General features: G+C 46.7%; 1 protein-coding gene across 1 annotated transcript in view; it reads right to left on the bottom strand.

Moving 5' to 3' along the window:
• COL9A3 (collagen type IX alpha 3 chain) overlaps nt 1-15,051 on the bottom strand; it is a 72,047-nt gene that overhangs the window by 27,938 nt on the left and 29,058 nt on the right. Inside the window, exons 9-17 of the mRNA XM_037877173.2 lie at nt 14,376-14,429; nt 12,426-12,467; nt 9,632-9,688; nt 7,152-7,205; nt 6,555-6,608; nt 5,349-5,402; nt 4,531-4,584; nt 3,121-3,174; nt 893-946 (exon numbers count right to left, since the gene is read on the bottom strand). Of these exons, the coding sequence (XP_037733101.1) occupies nt 893-946; nt 3,121-3,174; nt 4,531-4,584; nt 5,349-5,402; nt 6,555-6,608; nt 7,152-7,205; nt 9,632-9,688; nt 12,426-12,467; nt 14,376-14,429 (477 nt within the window). The remainder of the gene's footprint in view (nt 1-892; nt 947-3,120; nt 3,175-4,530; nt 4,585-5,348; nt 5,403-6,554; nt 6,609-7,151; nt 7,206-9,631; nt 9,689-12,425; nt 12,468-14,375; nt 14,430-15,051) is intronic.

The raw sequence follows: 15,051 nt of genomic DNA on the forward strand, positions 1-15,051 counted from the left end.
AGGTCTAATGAAGACCCGCTAAATCGATGGCAGAGCGCTCTCCGGTCGACCCCAGTACTCCACCCAGAACGAGAAGAGTAAGGTAAGTTGACGAGAGACAGTGCGGTACAGACACCGCAGTAAGTCGACCTAAGCTATGTCAACTGCGTAACTTAGGTTGATTTACCACAGTAATGTAGACATAGCCTTAATGAGCAATAAGTTCCACCATTGGTTATAGGTTTCACTAACTTTGGATATGATGTTGCAGGTCATCTATTCTTTACCACAATATAAATTCTAGATCATAAAAATACAGCCCAGAGATTCTAATTCCAGAGAACGCAGCACTAACAAATTTCACAAACACGTACACTTCAGTTACCCAATGTCATCATTACTGTCCATTATATTTTAAATTTTAAGCCGGAACCCGTAAGTGATTTGATTATATTAAATTTCAGGGTTACATTTTCAAATGCATCCTCTAAAATTTAGCCCTGTGAGGTTTTAAGTCTGCAGACCTTCCCATTTAGACAGCCGACTGTGGAAATGCTGCTTGGCCATTAAACTGTAACTGTACAGTCAGATTGTGCAGCCTTCACTCCTGTTAGGGAGCAGTCAGGCAAATAGTCCCACCAACTGCAATGGGCCAAATTAACCATTGGGCCAAACTTACTGAGGTCAAAGGGAAATTTGCCACTGAATTCAACAGAACCAGCTCTGGGCTTGAACATGAGTATGGGTTTCATAAACTGACCCTCAGTGATCAGATTCGGACGACTTTGAAAACGTAGCCCTTGATGTGGGGACTACATCAAACAGAAACAACATAAGCTCTTCTGACATTTGCTGTATTGTAAAGTCATGAACCAGGGAACAGAGAGACTTGTAATTTTAAAATCTGACTTACAGGTTCTCCTCTGGGTCCACCGGTCCCTGGCGATCCTTTTGGTCCAGGTCTACCCTAGAAACACACAAGTCATTTATCATCCAGTGCTGAAAATATCCAGAGAAACAGCCTTTAGGCAAAAGCGCTAAATAAATTCAACATTCAAATTTTAACAGTATAGGTTCATTTCATTCAGTTTGTGTTTGACCTTGAGCTATCCACAGATGGATAACTAGCTCATTTAGAGCACAAGACCAGCAGAAGGTGTGTGCTCATCACGTCTCAGCATCAGCAGCCTGACCCAAACGAGCCAACTCCCATTGACATCAATGGCTGCTGAATCAAGCCGCGAGCCCATAAGCCCACACTTTTACAGGTATTTATGTGTTACTTCACTTAGGGCTTGGCTACACTTGCGAGTTAGAGCTCATTAAAGCAGCCCTGGGCACACTAGCTCACTACCCGTCCACACTGGCAAGGCACAGAGCGCTGTGACTCCGCGGCTAGAGCGCTCCTGGTACTCCACCTCGGCGAGAAGATTAACACTTGTTGTGCCTTGGCTGAAATGCCAGGGTGCCAGTGTGAATGAAGCATTGCATTACTGCGCTCTGATCAGCCTCCGGAAATGTCCCATAATCCCCTTAAGTCAAGTGCCACTCTTCTCATTGTTTTGGAATCGCTGCAGGAAAACGGATATGCCTTTTGAAAGCTCCGTTTCTGACAGCCGGCTGCTTATCTGCTCCAAGACAAAGTAACCATTACTGTGGAATGCTGTGCATGAGAGAGAGAGGCGGGGGGGGGGTGTCTGCTGTTGTCTGAACTTACAAGACAGCATGCTGACATGCTCTCAGCACCCCCGAAAACCCACTCTCTCTCCCCCCACATACAATACCACACACTCCCTGTCACACTCCCTCCCCCCCGCGTTTGAAAAGCACGTTGCATCCACCTGCATGCTGGGATAGCTACCACAATTCACTGCTCTCTGTGGCTGTTGCAAGAGCTGCTAATGGGGCCATGCCGTGCGCTTGTAGCTGTCAGCGTGGACAGACTGCAGCGCTTTCCCTAGTGCGCTCTCCGAAGGCTGGTTTAACTCAAAGCGCTCTACATCTGCAAGTGTAGCCATGCCCTGAGTGTTCTAAGGCCTAAGTTTCTTAGATGGCTAGGCATTTAGGGGCCTACGTCCAATTGATTTTCAGTGAGATACGGGTTCCTTAATCACTTTTGAAAATGGGATGTAGCTGAGTAGGTCATTTAGACCTTGCAGTATTTGGCGGCAGAATGCCTAGACACCATCACAAATCTGAGCCTTAAAGCTCAGCTTTCCCAGAATGGCTGGGAAAATATCCCTGCTTTCCTCCCACTCACTTGAGCCCTGCTTGATGGGAAATATCAAGGATTAAATAACTAGTCTGACCAATGGAGCAGAGCAAGTAAAAGGATTAGGAGGAGTATAGAAATCTTGCTAAACTCTACTCTTCTTCCAACCTGAACTTCAGAAAAAAAAAGATATGACAAATGATTAAACTGTGTACGAGGAAACATCCTGTCGAAAGCTCTGACCTATGACTGGATATAATACATGCACAAGTGCACTATTTTCCATGAAGAAAAGTTTGTTTCTAAAGATCTTTTCTAGATTTGTTTTAGGAGCAGCAGTAATTTTTTAAACACTCTGATTCATAGAAATAATAGCTCCCACTACTTAGCATTTATCCAGCGATCTTCATTCACAGACCCGGAAGTGATTTATAAGGATTAATAGGGATCATCCTCCCCATTTTACATATTGGGAAACTGAGGCACAGAGCAATTCAGTAACTTGCCCAAGGCCACCCAGAGAATTGACAAAAGAACTGGAAACAGAACTATCTTCCATCTCCTGATCAGTAGCAGTTGCTACATAAAGACATTTCAGAAGGATTTCTTGCAATATTAAGTTGACATGGGACCTGAATCAGGGCCATAACATCTCACACTGGAAGGTAAATGCAGTACTTAGACCCCTTTGGAGCACAGGGTTGAGTTAAACAGATCCAAGGATTCTCCTTGAATCCATCTATCTGTCTCCCACCCAGAAGTGCCTCTCATCCAGAGGCATCAAGGTTGTCAGTTTCTAACCTACCTTGAGAATTTCTCCTTCTGCCAGCAAAGCAACACAAACAGAATGAAAGAGGCAAGCCTTAATACAAGTGTAAACTAGACTTCATGTGCAATGTTTTAGTAGGCAAGTGTTTTATTGTACTTACAGTATCACCTTTGGGCCCTCTGAACCCTTGAGGTCCTTTGTCTCCTCGGCCTCCCTGTAATGATAAAAGAAAACCCATTAACCATCTCCATTTTGATGACCAACACTCAGATGGTCTCCATGCTGTTCCCAGGAATTAGCCATGCCAGGCATGAGGGATGCCCACGTTTCCCTAGGAGTGCTGCTATGCTTTCACAGTTACAATCTCTAATACTGTGCACATGGATGGATTGCAATTGGGGCTCAGACTGTGATCCCACAGGGTAGGGATGCTCTTTCCCATGTTCATCTGAAGTGCCCTGTTTGTTAAATACGGTGGTGAGGCAGGAGGGAAACTTCAGCTGTTACGACTTGGATCCTGATTGCAGTAGTTCAATGCCTGCTGTGTGGGAAAGCAACAAGACCTGAATTTAGTTCACTTCGGGTGAATTTCCTCAGTGTAGTGGACCAGTGGACCTGCTGCAGTTCCACCATTAGAGGGGTGGGGGGTGGATCGTTGCAAAGCAAATGGGCTAAGGGACTCTGCATCCACCATACAACATAGAAGTGGGCTCCGTATAAACCACAGTGTAGGAGAGGCTTGGTGGCAGGGTGGATGGTGTGGTTACTGGGTCCACACTCCCATGGCTCAAGTGTCCCTAAGTCTTAAAACAGGGACCTATCATTGGGCGGTCTAGAGAGACTGGAGATCTGCCCACAGGTGGGTGTGTGGATTCTGTCTCCCCCCCAAGCCCATCACAGTTCTCCTGCACAAATCCCATTCACTTAGGATTTGTGCAAAAGGATGTGTAATTGCATCCTGGGCACAGAACAGAATATTTTACCTTGGGGAAAAATGGTCTTCTGGGCTGGGATCTAACCATGGATCTGTCCAAGAGGAGGGAACCGCAGGAGAGCAGATGTGGAGCTTGCTCAACCTCCTCTTACCAAGCGGAACATCTACCCATGTAGAAGGCGTGAACAAAGCACATAAAAGGGGAGCCCAAATCTGCTGAAGTGTGTGTGTGTGGGAAAGGTGGACAATGAAGAACTATGGGAGGTGTTGAACCTACGAGGGCCAGAATGAGAACTTGTAGGGGGTTGGGGGAGGAGAGCATGAAATCTGGGGCAGGGGAGATGATGTAGCTCTTAGTTGTGGGGATAAGGGGCTTAGGAAGATGGGAGAGGTACCAGTGGGAACCAGGAAGGTCTTTATGGAAATACAATTGTGTGTGCACATCTCACTCAGTGAGTACTGTGCTGATGCAACATGTGCATTACTTCTGGTGAGGGAACTGGGTGGGTTCTGTTGTTCACTGGCAATGGACGGTTTGGCCCTGTGAAAGCAAGCAGTAGGCATCAATAGTGACGTTAGAGGCCGTGGCCATGAGGATTCAAAGGAAACTCTACAAAAGTAAGAATGGATACATACTGCTTTCCCTGGAGGTCCTGGGAGTCCTGGTGGCCCTCTGAAACCAAAAGGTCCCTAAAAACCAATAAGACAGCATTAAAATGTGGACCCCACAGCCTAGCCACACCCCTAGCTGAATTATTATTACAAAGCAAGAAAGCACATACATGTCAATGGAAAGACAACATGTTCCTTAATAACTGTTAGGACCTTAATAGACTCCAGCAGAGGATCTTGGTCTAAAACAGCAGGGTTTTCACTCTGGGTCTCCTCGCTGTTATCTCCTCACCAGACTCATAACACTCACAGCTGTGAAGCCTTGGTAACATAATTGGCCCCTACAGAAGGGCACTGCATCCTCAAGCTCAGCTGTCAACCCCTGAGCTAATGTCCAGGCACACCTGAAGAAGACCATGCTGGTCAGTCACCATTGTTCAGTAAAGACTTGACCCTACTCTCACTGAAGTCAGTGGCACAGGATTGGACACTGTAGGACATCGGTGTTCATGATTTCCCCGCCCCCATGTTCTAAAAATCTTCACAGAACTCCCGCTGTCTTCAAGGTGAGTCCCCTGCATGGAGAGCTTGCAGGATTAGGCCAATAGTTTGCACCTTCATGGGGCTTCCCTTGTCCAGGGAATAGGGCAATGGGAAGTAATGCCACATGTAACTTTATTGACACAGTGTCTAATAGCTGCCAAGAGTGTTGCTCTTGCAGGACGTGGACAGGAAATTAACTAGAGGCAGTGATCTCTAACAGGGCCATTGGATTTTATTCTGCATGGGTTTAATGAGGGAAAAGTCCAGGGGAAAGTCTGGAGAAGATGATAGTTACTTACCCTGTCCCCGACTGAGCCCTCTGGCCCAATGAGGCCTCTTAACCCTCTTGGCCCCTAGATGAGAAAAACAACCCGTTAAAAGCCAATTGTTCACATATAAAACAGTGAAACAGAAAGAGATAAAGACGGGGAAGTGAAAACCTAAAAACCAAGGCAAAGAAGCCTTAAGAAACAGTGATGAACAGAGGGATTTGGCAGGAGGGAGGGGAGATGACAAACCCTGTCCCCAGGAACCTCTACCCAAAGCAGAGAGGTCTCAGACTGAGACAACAGAGTCTGGGTTCTTCTGTTTTGTTTTTGTTTTTTTTGGGGTGGGGGGGGGGGAATAGATTCAGAGAAGGGGTTTTAACGGGGAGCTGAGGGGCCCTTGGGCTGGGGAGCCTGAGACCAAGCCAACCCTGATTACAGAGGGGAACCAGGCAATTTTTTATTTATAGCAGACAGAGGCGGCAATATGGGGGATGCTCAGGAGGCTGTAGTGAGAGGCTCCTGCCAGGAAAACCCTGATACCAGGGGACTTCTTACAGCTAGGAAGTGCTGGGAGCAGCCTGCTAAGGCAGGAAGGACTCTGACCAGACCGGGGTGGGGTGGGGAGGGGGGTGTTGGGCTGTACCGAGCTGAAGGCTGGAGGGAAAACTTTTGTGTTTGGCTTTGAACTTTAAGTTAATAAATCAGACCCTAAGGAGAGCAGCTGTGATCACACTGGAAAAGCCCTGTGTGGGGTTCATTTGGGGATCCAAGGAGGGAAACTGAGCTGAGTGCTGTGTGCAGGGCTGCATTGAGGCCACCAGACAGCATTGTGAGGCAGCCATACTTTTACCATGGGGATCCATCCGACCTAGTGCAGAGCTCAGTCCCATTACCATTCAAACATGGCACGGGCTCTTCAGCCTCCACCTGGGCCCAGGAGATGGGTACTCACTGTAATGTTTCATCCACAGGATGGCCCCACTACCAGGCCCGTAGCAAGGCCCATGCAAGTCCAAGGGAGTCTTTTCATGGACGTCAGTGGCTTTGGATCAGGCCCTCAGTGCAGTCTGTTACCAGCAGCGCACTGCTGTGTCCACAATGGCTGAGAGGGGCTGGCATGGGGCTTAATCCCAGAGCCACATGGACAGACCCCAACCGTTCACATTTCACCCTGAAACGCTGCATGACTGGGGGGGAGCATCAGGGGACTGTTCTGGTTTGAGAGGCGGATTTTACCTGCAGGCCGACACTGCCTGGAATCCCCGGAGGACCTGGAGGGCCTGCGTCTCCCTGGGGATAGAAAACCAGAGTTAGACAAGATGCGATGATAAATCTCACCCTGGATCCTGGTAACCCTCTTCTCAAGAATCTTCTCCATGCTAGCCCTCTCCCCATTCTCCTCCCCGGACCCTCCCTCACCAAAACTATGGCCTCATGTTCTGCCTCTATGCAATTTCTTCCACACACAGATAGTGTCTGTGTCAATTAGTTAAAACAACTAACCAGCCAACTTGTGTGATCAATGCAGCTTTTGCATGAGCTGCAAAAGTAGGCACAGCAAAATTGAAGGTGCCAATTTAGAGTCCACTCTGGAAAAATTGCGATCATAACAAGGATTCTTTTTTTTTTAGATGAAATATTCTCTCTCACACACACAAAATGATGGAGGCTAATGATCTTCAGTCCACATGCCAAGTACAATCAAATAATGGGCTTCCCCTTGCTGTCCAACCAATTGTCTCATTCCGCCCTGGCATCATGCTGAGAGAAATCCCTTGGTCTTATGCTTTTTCAAAAAAAATCTAATTTTTTTTTCTTTAAACAGAGTTTTACCTTCTCACCATCTTTTCCTGTTTCCCCAGGTTCTCCTTTGTGGCCTGTGTGCCCCTAAAAATAAAACCAAGAATGATCTGAGAGCTTCATTATTGCCTTGTGGCAGGCTAAGCTATACAAGGGGTACACAGGATTTAAAGCAAGGTAGGTAATTGACTGAAGTTATTGGAGAGGAATTTACATATCTGCTGTGTAGCATCCTTCCTCATTTCCTGGATGGGCGTTGCATTTAGGATAGACAAGCAGCTGATCAAGACGTTTCCGTGTCTATTGGAATGTATTCTGAAGTTGTGAAGGATGGGTAACATTTTCAAAAATGCCCAAGTTCTATTTTCAAAGGCATCTTCCAATGAGACGTTAGGGTCCTGTAACAGGGTGACATACCCCAGGGGCTGGAGAGATAAGGGTTAAGCCAGCCCCGATTACAGCACTAGCCACACCTAGGTTTAATCAGGTGATCCTGGGATAAAAAATGGGCAGGAAGTTGCAATGGGGTGGGGAAGCCCAGGAGACTGCAGGGCCCTGAGTCAGCAGGGGAAATGCTGAAGAAGCAAGAGAGAGTGGGAGAAAGCTGTCAAGGCAGGGAGGTCTGGGAGAGACCTTGTGCATGCAGGGAAGAGACTGTAAAGGCCAGCTGGGATGAAGGCTGTGAGAGTGTGTGTTATTTGGGATTAGTCAGGCAAGACACACTGAACTGCTTGGTGCCAGTATGTACCAAAGGACTAAATAAATAGGAACGGCCTTTGAACTGTGAATTCTTAAAGGGCTCTGAAGAGGAGGAAACAGAGGCAGGGCACCACAGAGTGATCTCTGGCCATGAGGGGGCTGCCCATGTTACAGTTCCTAAATGCCTAAGGATAAAATTTTCAAAAGCATCTAAGTGACTGAGAACTAAAAGTCCTAGTCACGTTTGAAAAAGGGTCTTAAGTGCTTTTGAGAAGGTCACCCTCTGTCACTTTTGAAAATGGGACTTATTATTAATAAGCTGTAGCTTATTATTACAGCTACAGCAACCCCATCAGGCTGGCAATGAACCCATATACACTAGAATGATCTTGATATAAAATTCTGCCTTGCTTCATTCCCTTCCATCCCCACTACTATTGTGGCAAAAGACCACACGAATACTAGGTAGCAGGGGTGAAATTCCTCACTGTGCAGAGGATCAGCTCAGGACCTATCCGTTACTTAAACCCTATTCGGAGACTTTCTTATTTCACGGGCCTTGCATTTCACCCCTTACCAACAACAGTTGACTGTGTGGGTTTCTAATGATCTCTCAGTTCTCTGGGGAGCTGAGCATTTCCCACAGAGGGCTGAATTCAATGGGAGCTGAAGGACACCAGTATTTCCCCAGGCGACACTCAGCCTCCTGCAGGATTGGCCTGCTACATCTGCTAAATATTTCTGCAAGGATTAGAGAAACTGTGCTCCCCCAGCTCAGCACCAGAGCAGCTGGCCGAGAAGCTGAGCTGAGGTTTAGTCCCACCAGACAGATGAACTATATATTCGGTACCCAATCTGTGCAAGGTGCAGGATGGGAAGTGTGGGGTGTTGCCTTTCAGTGCGGCTGAACGCCCCCTGCAGCCTTGAATTTACATTGTAAACTGGGGAGCAGTTGGGTTCTACGGTAGGTGGGAAATAGGGTGAAATCGTATTTGGTCATGTGAGTTATGCCCTCCACAATACAATCCGTATCTCTGCATCACAGTGATAAGTGTACTTTAAAAACCCGGGATGTGTTTCTAAGGGCCTGTCTCCAGTGCAGCTGGGCACGGGTAGGCAGGCACGGGCAAGCTGTGCTCCAGCTAGCATGTTAAAAAGAGCAGGGTAGCAAGGGCAGCAGCTCGGGCTACTTGCCTGAGACATGCCCAGGGGGTCCGGGTGGGTTTGTTCTCAGGTAGCTACCCCGAGCCGCTGCCCTGGTTACCCCAGACACACGGCTATTCTTAGCACACTAATGGAACGGAGCAAGTACTTCTGTCTACGTGTGCTGGGGAGCACCCTCCCAGCTGCAGTGGAGACAGTCAAAATTACAGCTAACAAAGAGAGACTCTGGGCTCAATCCTGCAAGGAGCCAGAGCCCCGATTTAGCAAAGCACTTAACTTTAAGCACTGCAAATTCTCCCATTGCAATCAAGGACCGGGGGCAGGGGAGGGGGGGAGTTAAGGGCTTTGGTGGATCAGGGCACCTTACGGGATCATGCCCTGTGCATTTGGAACTCCCATGGATGTTCATGGGAATTCCATGTGCTGAGAGCGGGACGGGGCCTGTATCCTTCACCTGTCTCTTGAAAATAAAAGCTGGTGGCATTTTGTGTCTGGGTAACTTGGAATACCCAAGTCTCTCAGGCTCAGATAAAGGAGGACTGTTGTGTATTTTGTACAGCATGAACTTGAGTCCTGCTCTCAGCCACACGTCCTCCCGCCACACATTCTGGGACTCAACTCTTTGTGTTTACAGAGGATATTTTTCTTACCTTGAATCCTGGCATTCCTGGAGGACCCGGAGGGCCTGGGGGGCAGAGAGCTGGACACTGCACAAAACAAACGTTCGTGGGTTTAGCTAGCACAGACAATGGAGCAAGGTGGGTGTCACTATTACTGAAGGGGAAAATATGCTGGTCAATAATACTAACACTAATACCTAGCTCTTATTTATTGTTTGCAGGGTTGCTGTAGCCAGGTCGATTCCAGGACATGAGAGAGACAAGGAGGGGGAAGTAATATCTGTTATTGCACCAACTTCTCTTGGAGAGAGAGACAAGCTCTGGAGCTACAGAGCTCTTCTTCAGGTCTGGGAAAGGTACTTAGTGTGTTAACTGCCCAATTCATCTTGAATGTTCTGCTGTGTAACACTGAGGGCAAGTCTACACTTAAAACGCTGCGTGGGCACTCCTGTAATGCTTTCATGAAGACACTCTAAGATGAGGGGAGAGCGCTCTCCGGTCTGCATAGTTAATCCACCTCCCCGAGAAGATGAACTCTCCTGCTGACATAGTGCTGTCTACGTGGGGGGTTAGGTTGGTATGACTACATTGCTCAGGGGTGTGGATTTTTCACACCCCTGAGTGAAGTAGTTATACCGATATAGGTCTGTAGTGTAGACCAGACCCAAGTACCTTTCCCAGACTGGAAGAAGAGCTCTGTGTTGCCTGAAAGCTCATCTCTCTCTCACCAACAGAAGTTGGTCCCATAAAAGATATTAACGCCCCCACCTTGTAGCTCTTATAGCACTTTTCATCCATAGAACTCAAACACTTTACAGAGGAGGCCAGGATGACTATCCCATTTTACAGATGGGGCAACTGAGGCACAGGGAGTTGCCCTAGGTCACCCAGCAGGCCAGTGGCAGAGCTGGGAATAGAACCCAGATCTCCTGAGTCCCCGTCCAGTGCTCTATCCACTAGGCTACACTGCCTCCAAAAAAACTGAACATTTCATGAAAAAAAAAAATCTACATTTTCCAGCAAAATTTTAAAAATGTTCAGCCCAGTTCTAGTTGTTAACCTCCAGGTTTGCTTCCCGTGATGCTGGAATCTGTTCTGTGGCCTAATTAGCGGGTCTGATTAACACACGAAAGAGGTAACGGCTGTCACTTCATAGCTCTTTTCAACAACAGGAGAGTATTTTCTCAAGTCTAAACTTAGCAGGTGGCCTCGGGGGCTTGGGAGCAAAACATGAAACAAAACTGGGCACACGAATGGATTCTGTAATCCAGGCCGCAAAGCCCCAACTCAATTTTAGACATCTCCTATGAACATATAACTAGGAACTCAGGACTGGAAGGGACCTCCTGGGTCATGAGTCCAGCCTCCTGCTATCACAGGCAACTCCAGCACAGAATCCTGTTCATAAACTTACCAAGCTCCATCTCAAAACTAATTAGGTTATTTGACCTCACACCTCTGATGATTAGAAAACCTTCTTCTTTTGCATCACCCAAGCCAATCACCTACTGTACATGTCAATGGGAGTTGCATACCTGAATCTAGAGTAATATGGTCTCTTCTAGCTAGACTTCCTAATATTGTCTGTAACCCTGGCTGAGTCTGGAAAACATAGGGCCTATAGACATCAATACTCACTTCCATGGGCTTTGAATCAGGCCCCAAACCTCCTTATTCTAAACAGATCAAGGATATTTACTTACAGCAGACCATGGCCACTGATCTTGCTCTGCTGAAACCCTGGGGCTTAGTCATGCAAACAGTTAGGAATACACTTAGCTTTACACCCATTTGAAGTTGTATTGATCTCACCTGATCAAAGGAAAAGCTCACGCAGAAGAGTTTATAGGAATGGGAATTTCCTTAAAAACGAAGCAAACTATCAGATTCTCAAGCTGTGTCTGGCCCGCATAGGAGAGTCTTCTAGAATTTCACGGGGATTAAATCAAAAGCTGTATAAAAGTTTAAGGGGATTCTATAGCTAATACTTCAAAAATCTATAGAAAATAAAGAATAAGATCTTTCTATCGGGGTTTGTTTTTTTTTACCTTTGTATATAATTCTGTAGCAGGGAGATAATTTTCTATTAAATTCTATAGCATGGCCTAAAAAAATTACCAAAAAAACTTATTTTCTATTATATTCCATAAGTCTTTTCCATAAGGCAGTGTCAACAAGATAGAAGCTTTTTTGGTGTACTCTAATTAGGAAAGCAAAGAAGCTGTCATAACAACAGCTGTGAAATCTTGAAATGTCACTTATATTGCTCATTACCTTAATGTCTGTTTCATTCCTTTGAAATAAAGAAATCAAGACATTTGCTCAAAAAGGAAAGAACAAACAAGGCTTATGCCCATGGGAACAAGGTGCCGCTGCCCATGGAAATAAACAGCAAAACAAATTTGACCTTTTCTGTTTGAAACAGCTGCATGAAAAATTGTCTTCCCTTATGAAGTGCTAAAACTTGTTTTTATTAAACTGGCACGGGATCAAACATATGCAAAATCAACACTAGGGAAGCAAGGATCAAATTGAAGTAAAATGACAAGGAATATCCTGCAACAGCACTAAAATATCTGCATACTTGAAAGAGTCCAAGGCCCTGATACGGCAAATACTCATGCGCCTGGAAGACATTATCCACACAAACAGCCCCATTAATTTAATGGGATTACTCTCATAGATAAGACTACTCCCAGGCATGTTTGCACCATCTAGCCCTTGCATGTTAAAACAGACCTAAGTTTGCCCAGACCCATACATAAAAAAATTGTTTAAGGGGTTAAGTTAAAAAATTGTTTCTATGATATAAAGAAAAACTTACCTGAAGGTCCCCGCCGCCATCAGGAAGAACCCCAGGAAGACCCTATAACCCAGAACATTTGAACTTTTAAATATATCAACACAAAGCACCAAAAGAAATGTTATCTCCAGAAAACATATTTTATTGACACAGATATTTTCCACTTCTGTATTGCTCCTCAAAGCACTTCACAGACATTCATGAGTTAGCTAGGTCAATATATTTACACTCCTTTTACAGAGAGGTAAAATGGAAGCAGCACTAGGTTGAATGGCTTGCCTGAGTCACACAGGGGCAAGATGGCCAGGGCCAGGCCTATGAACCACTTACATCCTCCAGATAAGGATGAAGCAAGGTCACCCACCTCAAATCGGTGGCAGAGTTAGCAACAGAACTCCAGAATCCAAGAGCCCTGACAGCTAGTCGCGTGCTCTAACCACTAGACCATACAGCTGCCAACACAATAGCCGTGGCTTAAGCAGACCGACATAGAGATGTGGTTATATCTGCAGGATGTGGGGAGGAACCACGTTTTCCAAGGAGTAAATTTTCCAGAGGGAACCCCAATTCCATTTTCCCAAGATTGGTATCTTCATGAGAATTTCCCCTTATAGGGGTGGGACTTTCCACTCATTGTCCAATGCAGAAGTCTTTAAAAGGAGACCCATCTCCTCAGTTATATGTAATTACCAACAACCCTACCCGCACAATTACTCCACTATACACAAAAGCTAGTTTTAGGATATGTCTGATAGAAACATAACCCACGCTGACACAGCATGGCGTCCATCCTGCTCTTGGGGTGGCTGGTGGTGCACACAGTGGTGGGGAAGCCAGGTACAGCCATAGCTAACAGAGGTGGCTGTTTTAGCTCACACAGTAGAGGCTCATGCTTTTAGATGCACAAGTTAAATCCCAACAGCCAGCAACCCATACAAGGGCATGGCATTGCAGGAACACAGGGTCTGATATAGTGCATCAGACTGTCGCTCCATCTAATACAGGCTCTTGTCACTGTCAGGGTAAGCAATCCCTCCAGACAGGGAGCTAGACATCTTCACAGGATCATCTGAGGGTGTTCAGCACCTCACCCGATCAGGCCCCAAGACCAGCTGTTTTTGAGGAATGTGAAGAAAAATCCCGTAACAATATGGCCAATCACACCATGGTTACCCGGGAGGAAAAATCTTTCCATTGATCAGTGTATGCCCTGAAGCCACATGGCATTGTATCATGCCCCGTACCCTCAGCATCAGCAGGAATATTAAACACTCAAACACGGGAAACAAACAGTCATTGCTTTCCCTCCAATGCAGCACTTCTCAAACGAGGGTCCGGGAGGGTATCCCGGGGGGGTCTGCGGACCCTGCTGATCAACGCCTCCCCCTCCCTCCCATATCTCTCCCCCTCCCTCTCAGTGCCTCCTGCACGCTGGGGAACAGCTGTTCAGTGGCGTGTGGGAGGGAGGGGAAGGAGCAGGTGCGCTCGGGGCAGGGAGGCAGAATCATGTCCAGGGCCACTGGCCCCACTCAACTCAGAGGCCTGCAGGAGGTACTGGGAGGGAGAGGGAGAAGCGGGGATGGGGCGTGCTCGGGGGTGAAAAGAGGCGGGGAAGAGGAGGGGCAGGGGAGAAGCGGGACAGGAAGAGGTCGGGCGGGGGTGGGGCCTTGGGGGAAGGGGTGGAGTGGGGGCGGGGCCTGGGGCTGAGCAGCGGGTTTGGGGGTCTGCAAAATTTTTTAAATCAAAATAGGGGTCCTTGGATTCCTAAAGTTTGAGAACTGCTGCTCTAATGCATTGTTTTTAGCTTGCAGGGAACACTTCAACTTAAGGGGGGAGTTTGAACCTAAAACAGCAAAAAAAAAAATGCAACTGCCCTGTCAGCTGCTTCCATGGGCACAAGAAGATGATTCAAAAAACCACACCAAGTTTAGCTTTCTTTGTGTTTATTACATGGAAAAAATCGCAACTTACTGGAGGTCCTGGAGGTCCAGGCTGTCCTGGGAATCCTGGAAGACCTGATGGTCCCTAAAAGGAGTGAGAAATAATAAGAATTCCCATATAAACCCTCTATAGAATCTCTCAGGGGGGAGAGTTCACTGAAGGACCCAATCCTGTTCCCACTCAAAACAGACTTTTGCCGTTCAATCCAACGGGAGTGGGGCAGGCCCCAAATACTATATATGAGATGAATGAGGATAAGGTGGTTTTCTTGGGACAATTTCACCATATTAACAACCTGAATGAAAATCTGAAAAGAAATTAAAGTGATATCACGTTTATTAATGTGGCATAAGGGGACATGTCTAGAAGAGGACTGAGCCCCGGTGTCTCTTTCTGCAGATGCTTTTGTGCCCGCCAAAGGAATTGCAAGGACAAATCTGCGTATTTGCACCTGCATTCCTGCAGTCAGAGCATAAGTCCTCAGGACTTGCACTTCGAAATGTGAATGCAAATTTTGTGGGTGACTGCAAAAGGAAGATTTGACCCAATATATTAAATAGCTTCATGCCAGTGACACACTTGAGCTCCAAGTGTGAGAAATCCCCTGCCACAAAGAATGGACACCATTGTCACCAGCTAACCTGCACACATGTGGCATGAGAAACAAAGCCTTCATTTGCAGTTACAGCTTACACACTCTGTAGAC

The sequence above is a fragment of the Chelonia mydas genome, chromosome 13 (genome assembly GCF_015237465.2).
Source record: "Chelonia mydas isolate rCheMyd1 chromosome 13, rCheMyd1.pri.v2, whole genome shotgun sequence".
Classification (NCBI taxonomy): Eukaryota; Metazoa; Chordata; order Testudines; family Cheloniidae; genus Chelonia; species Chelonia mydas.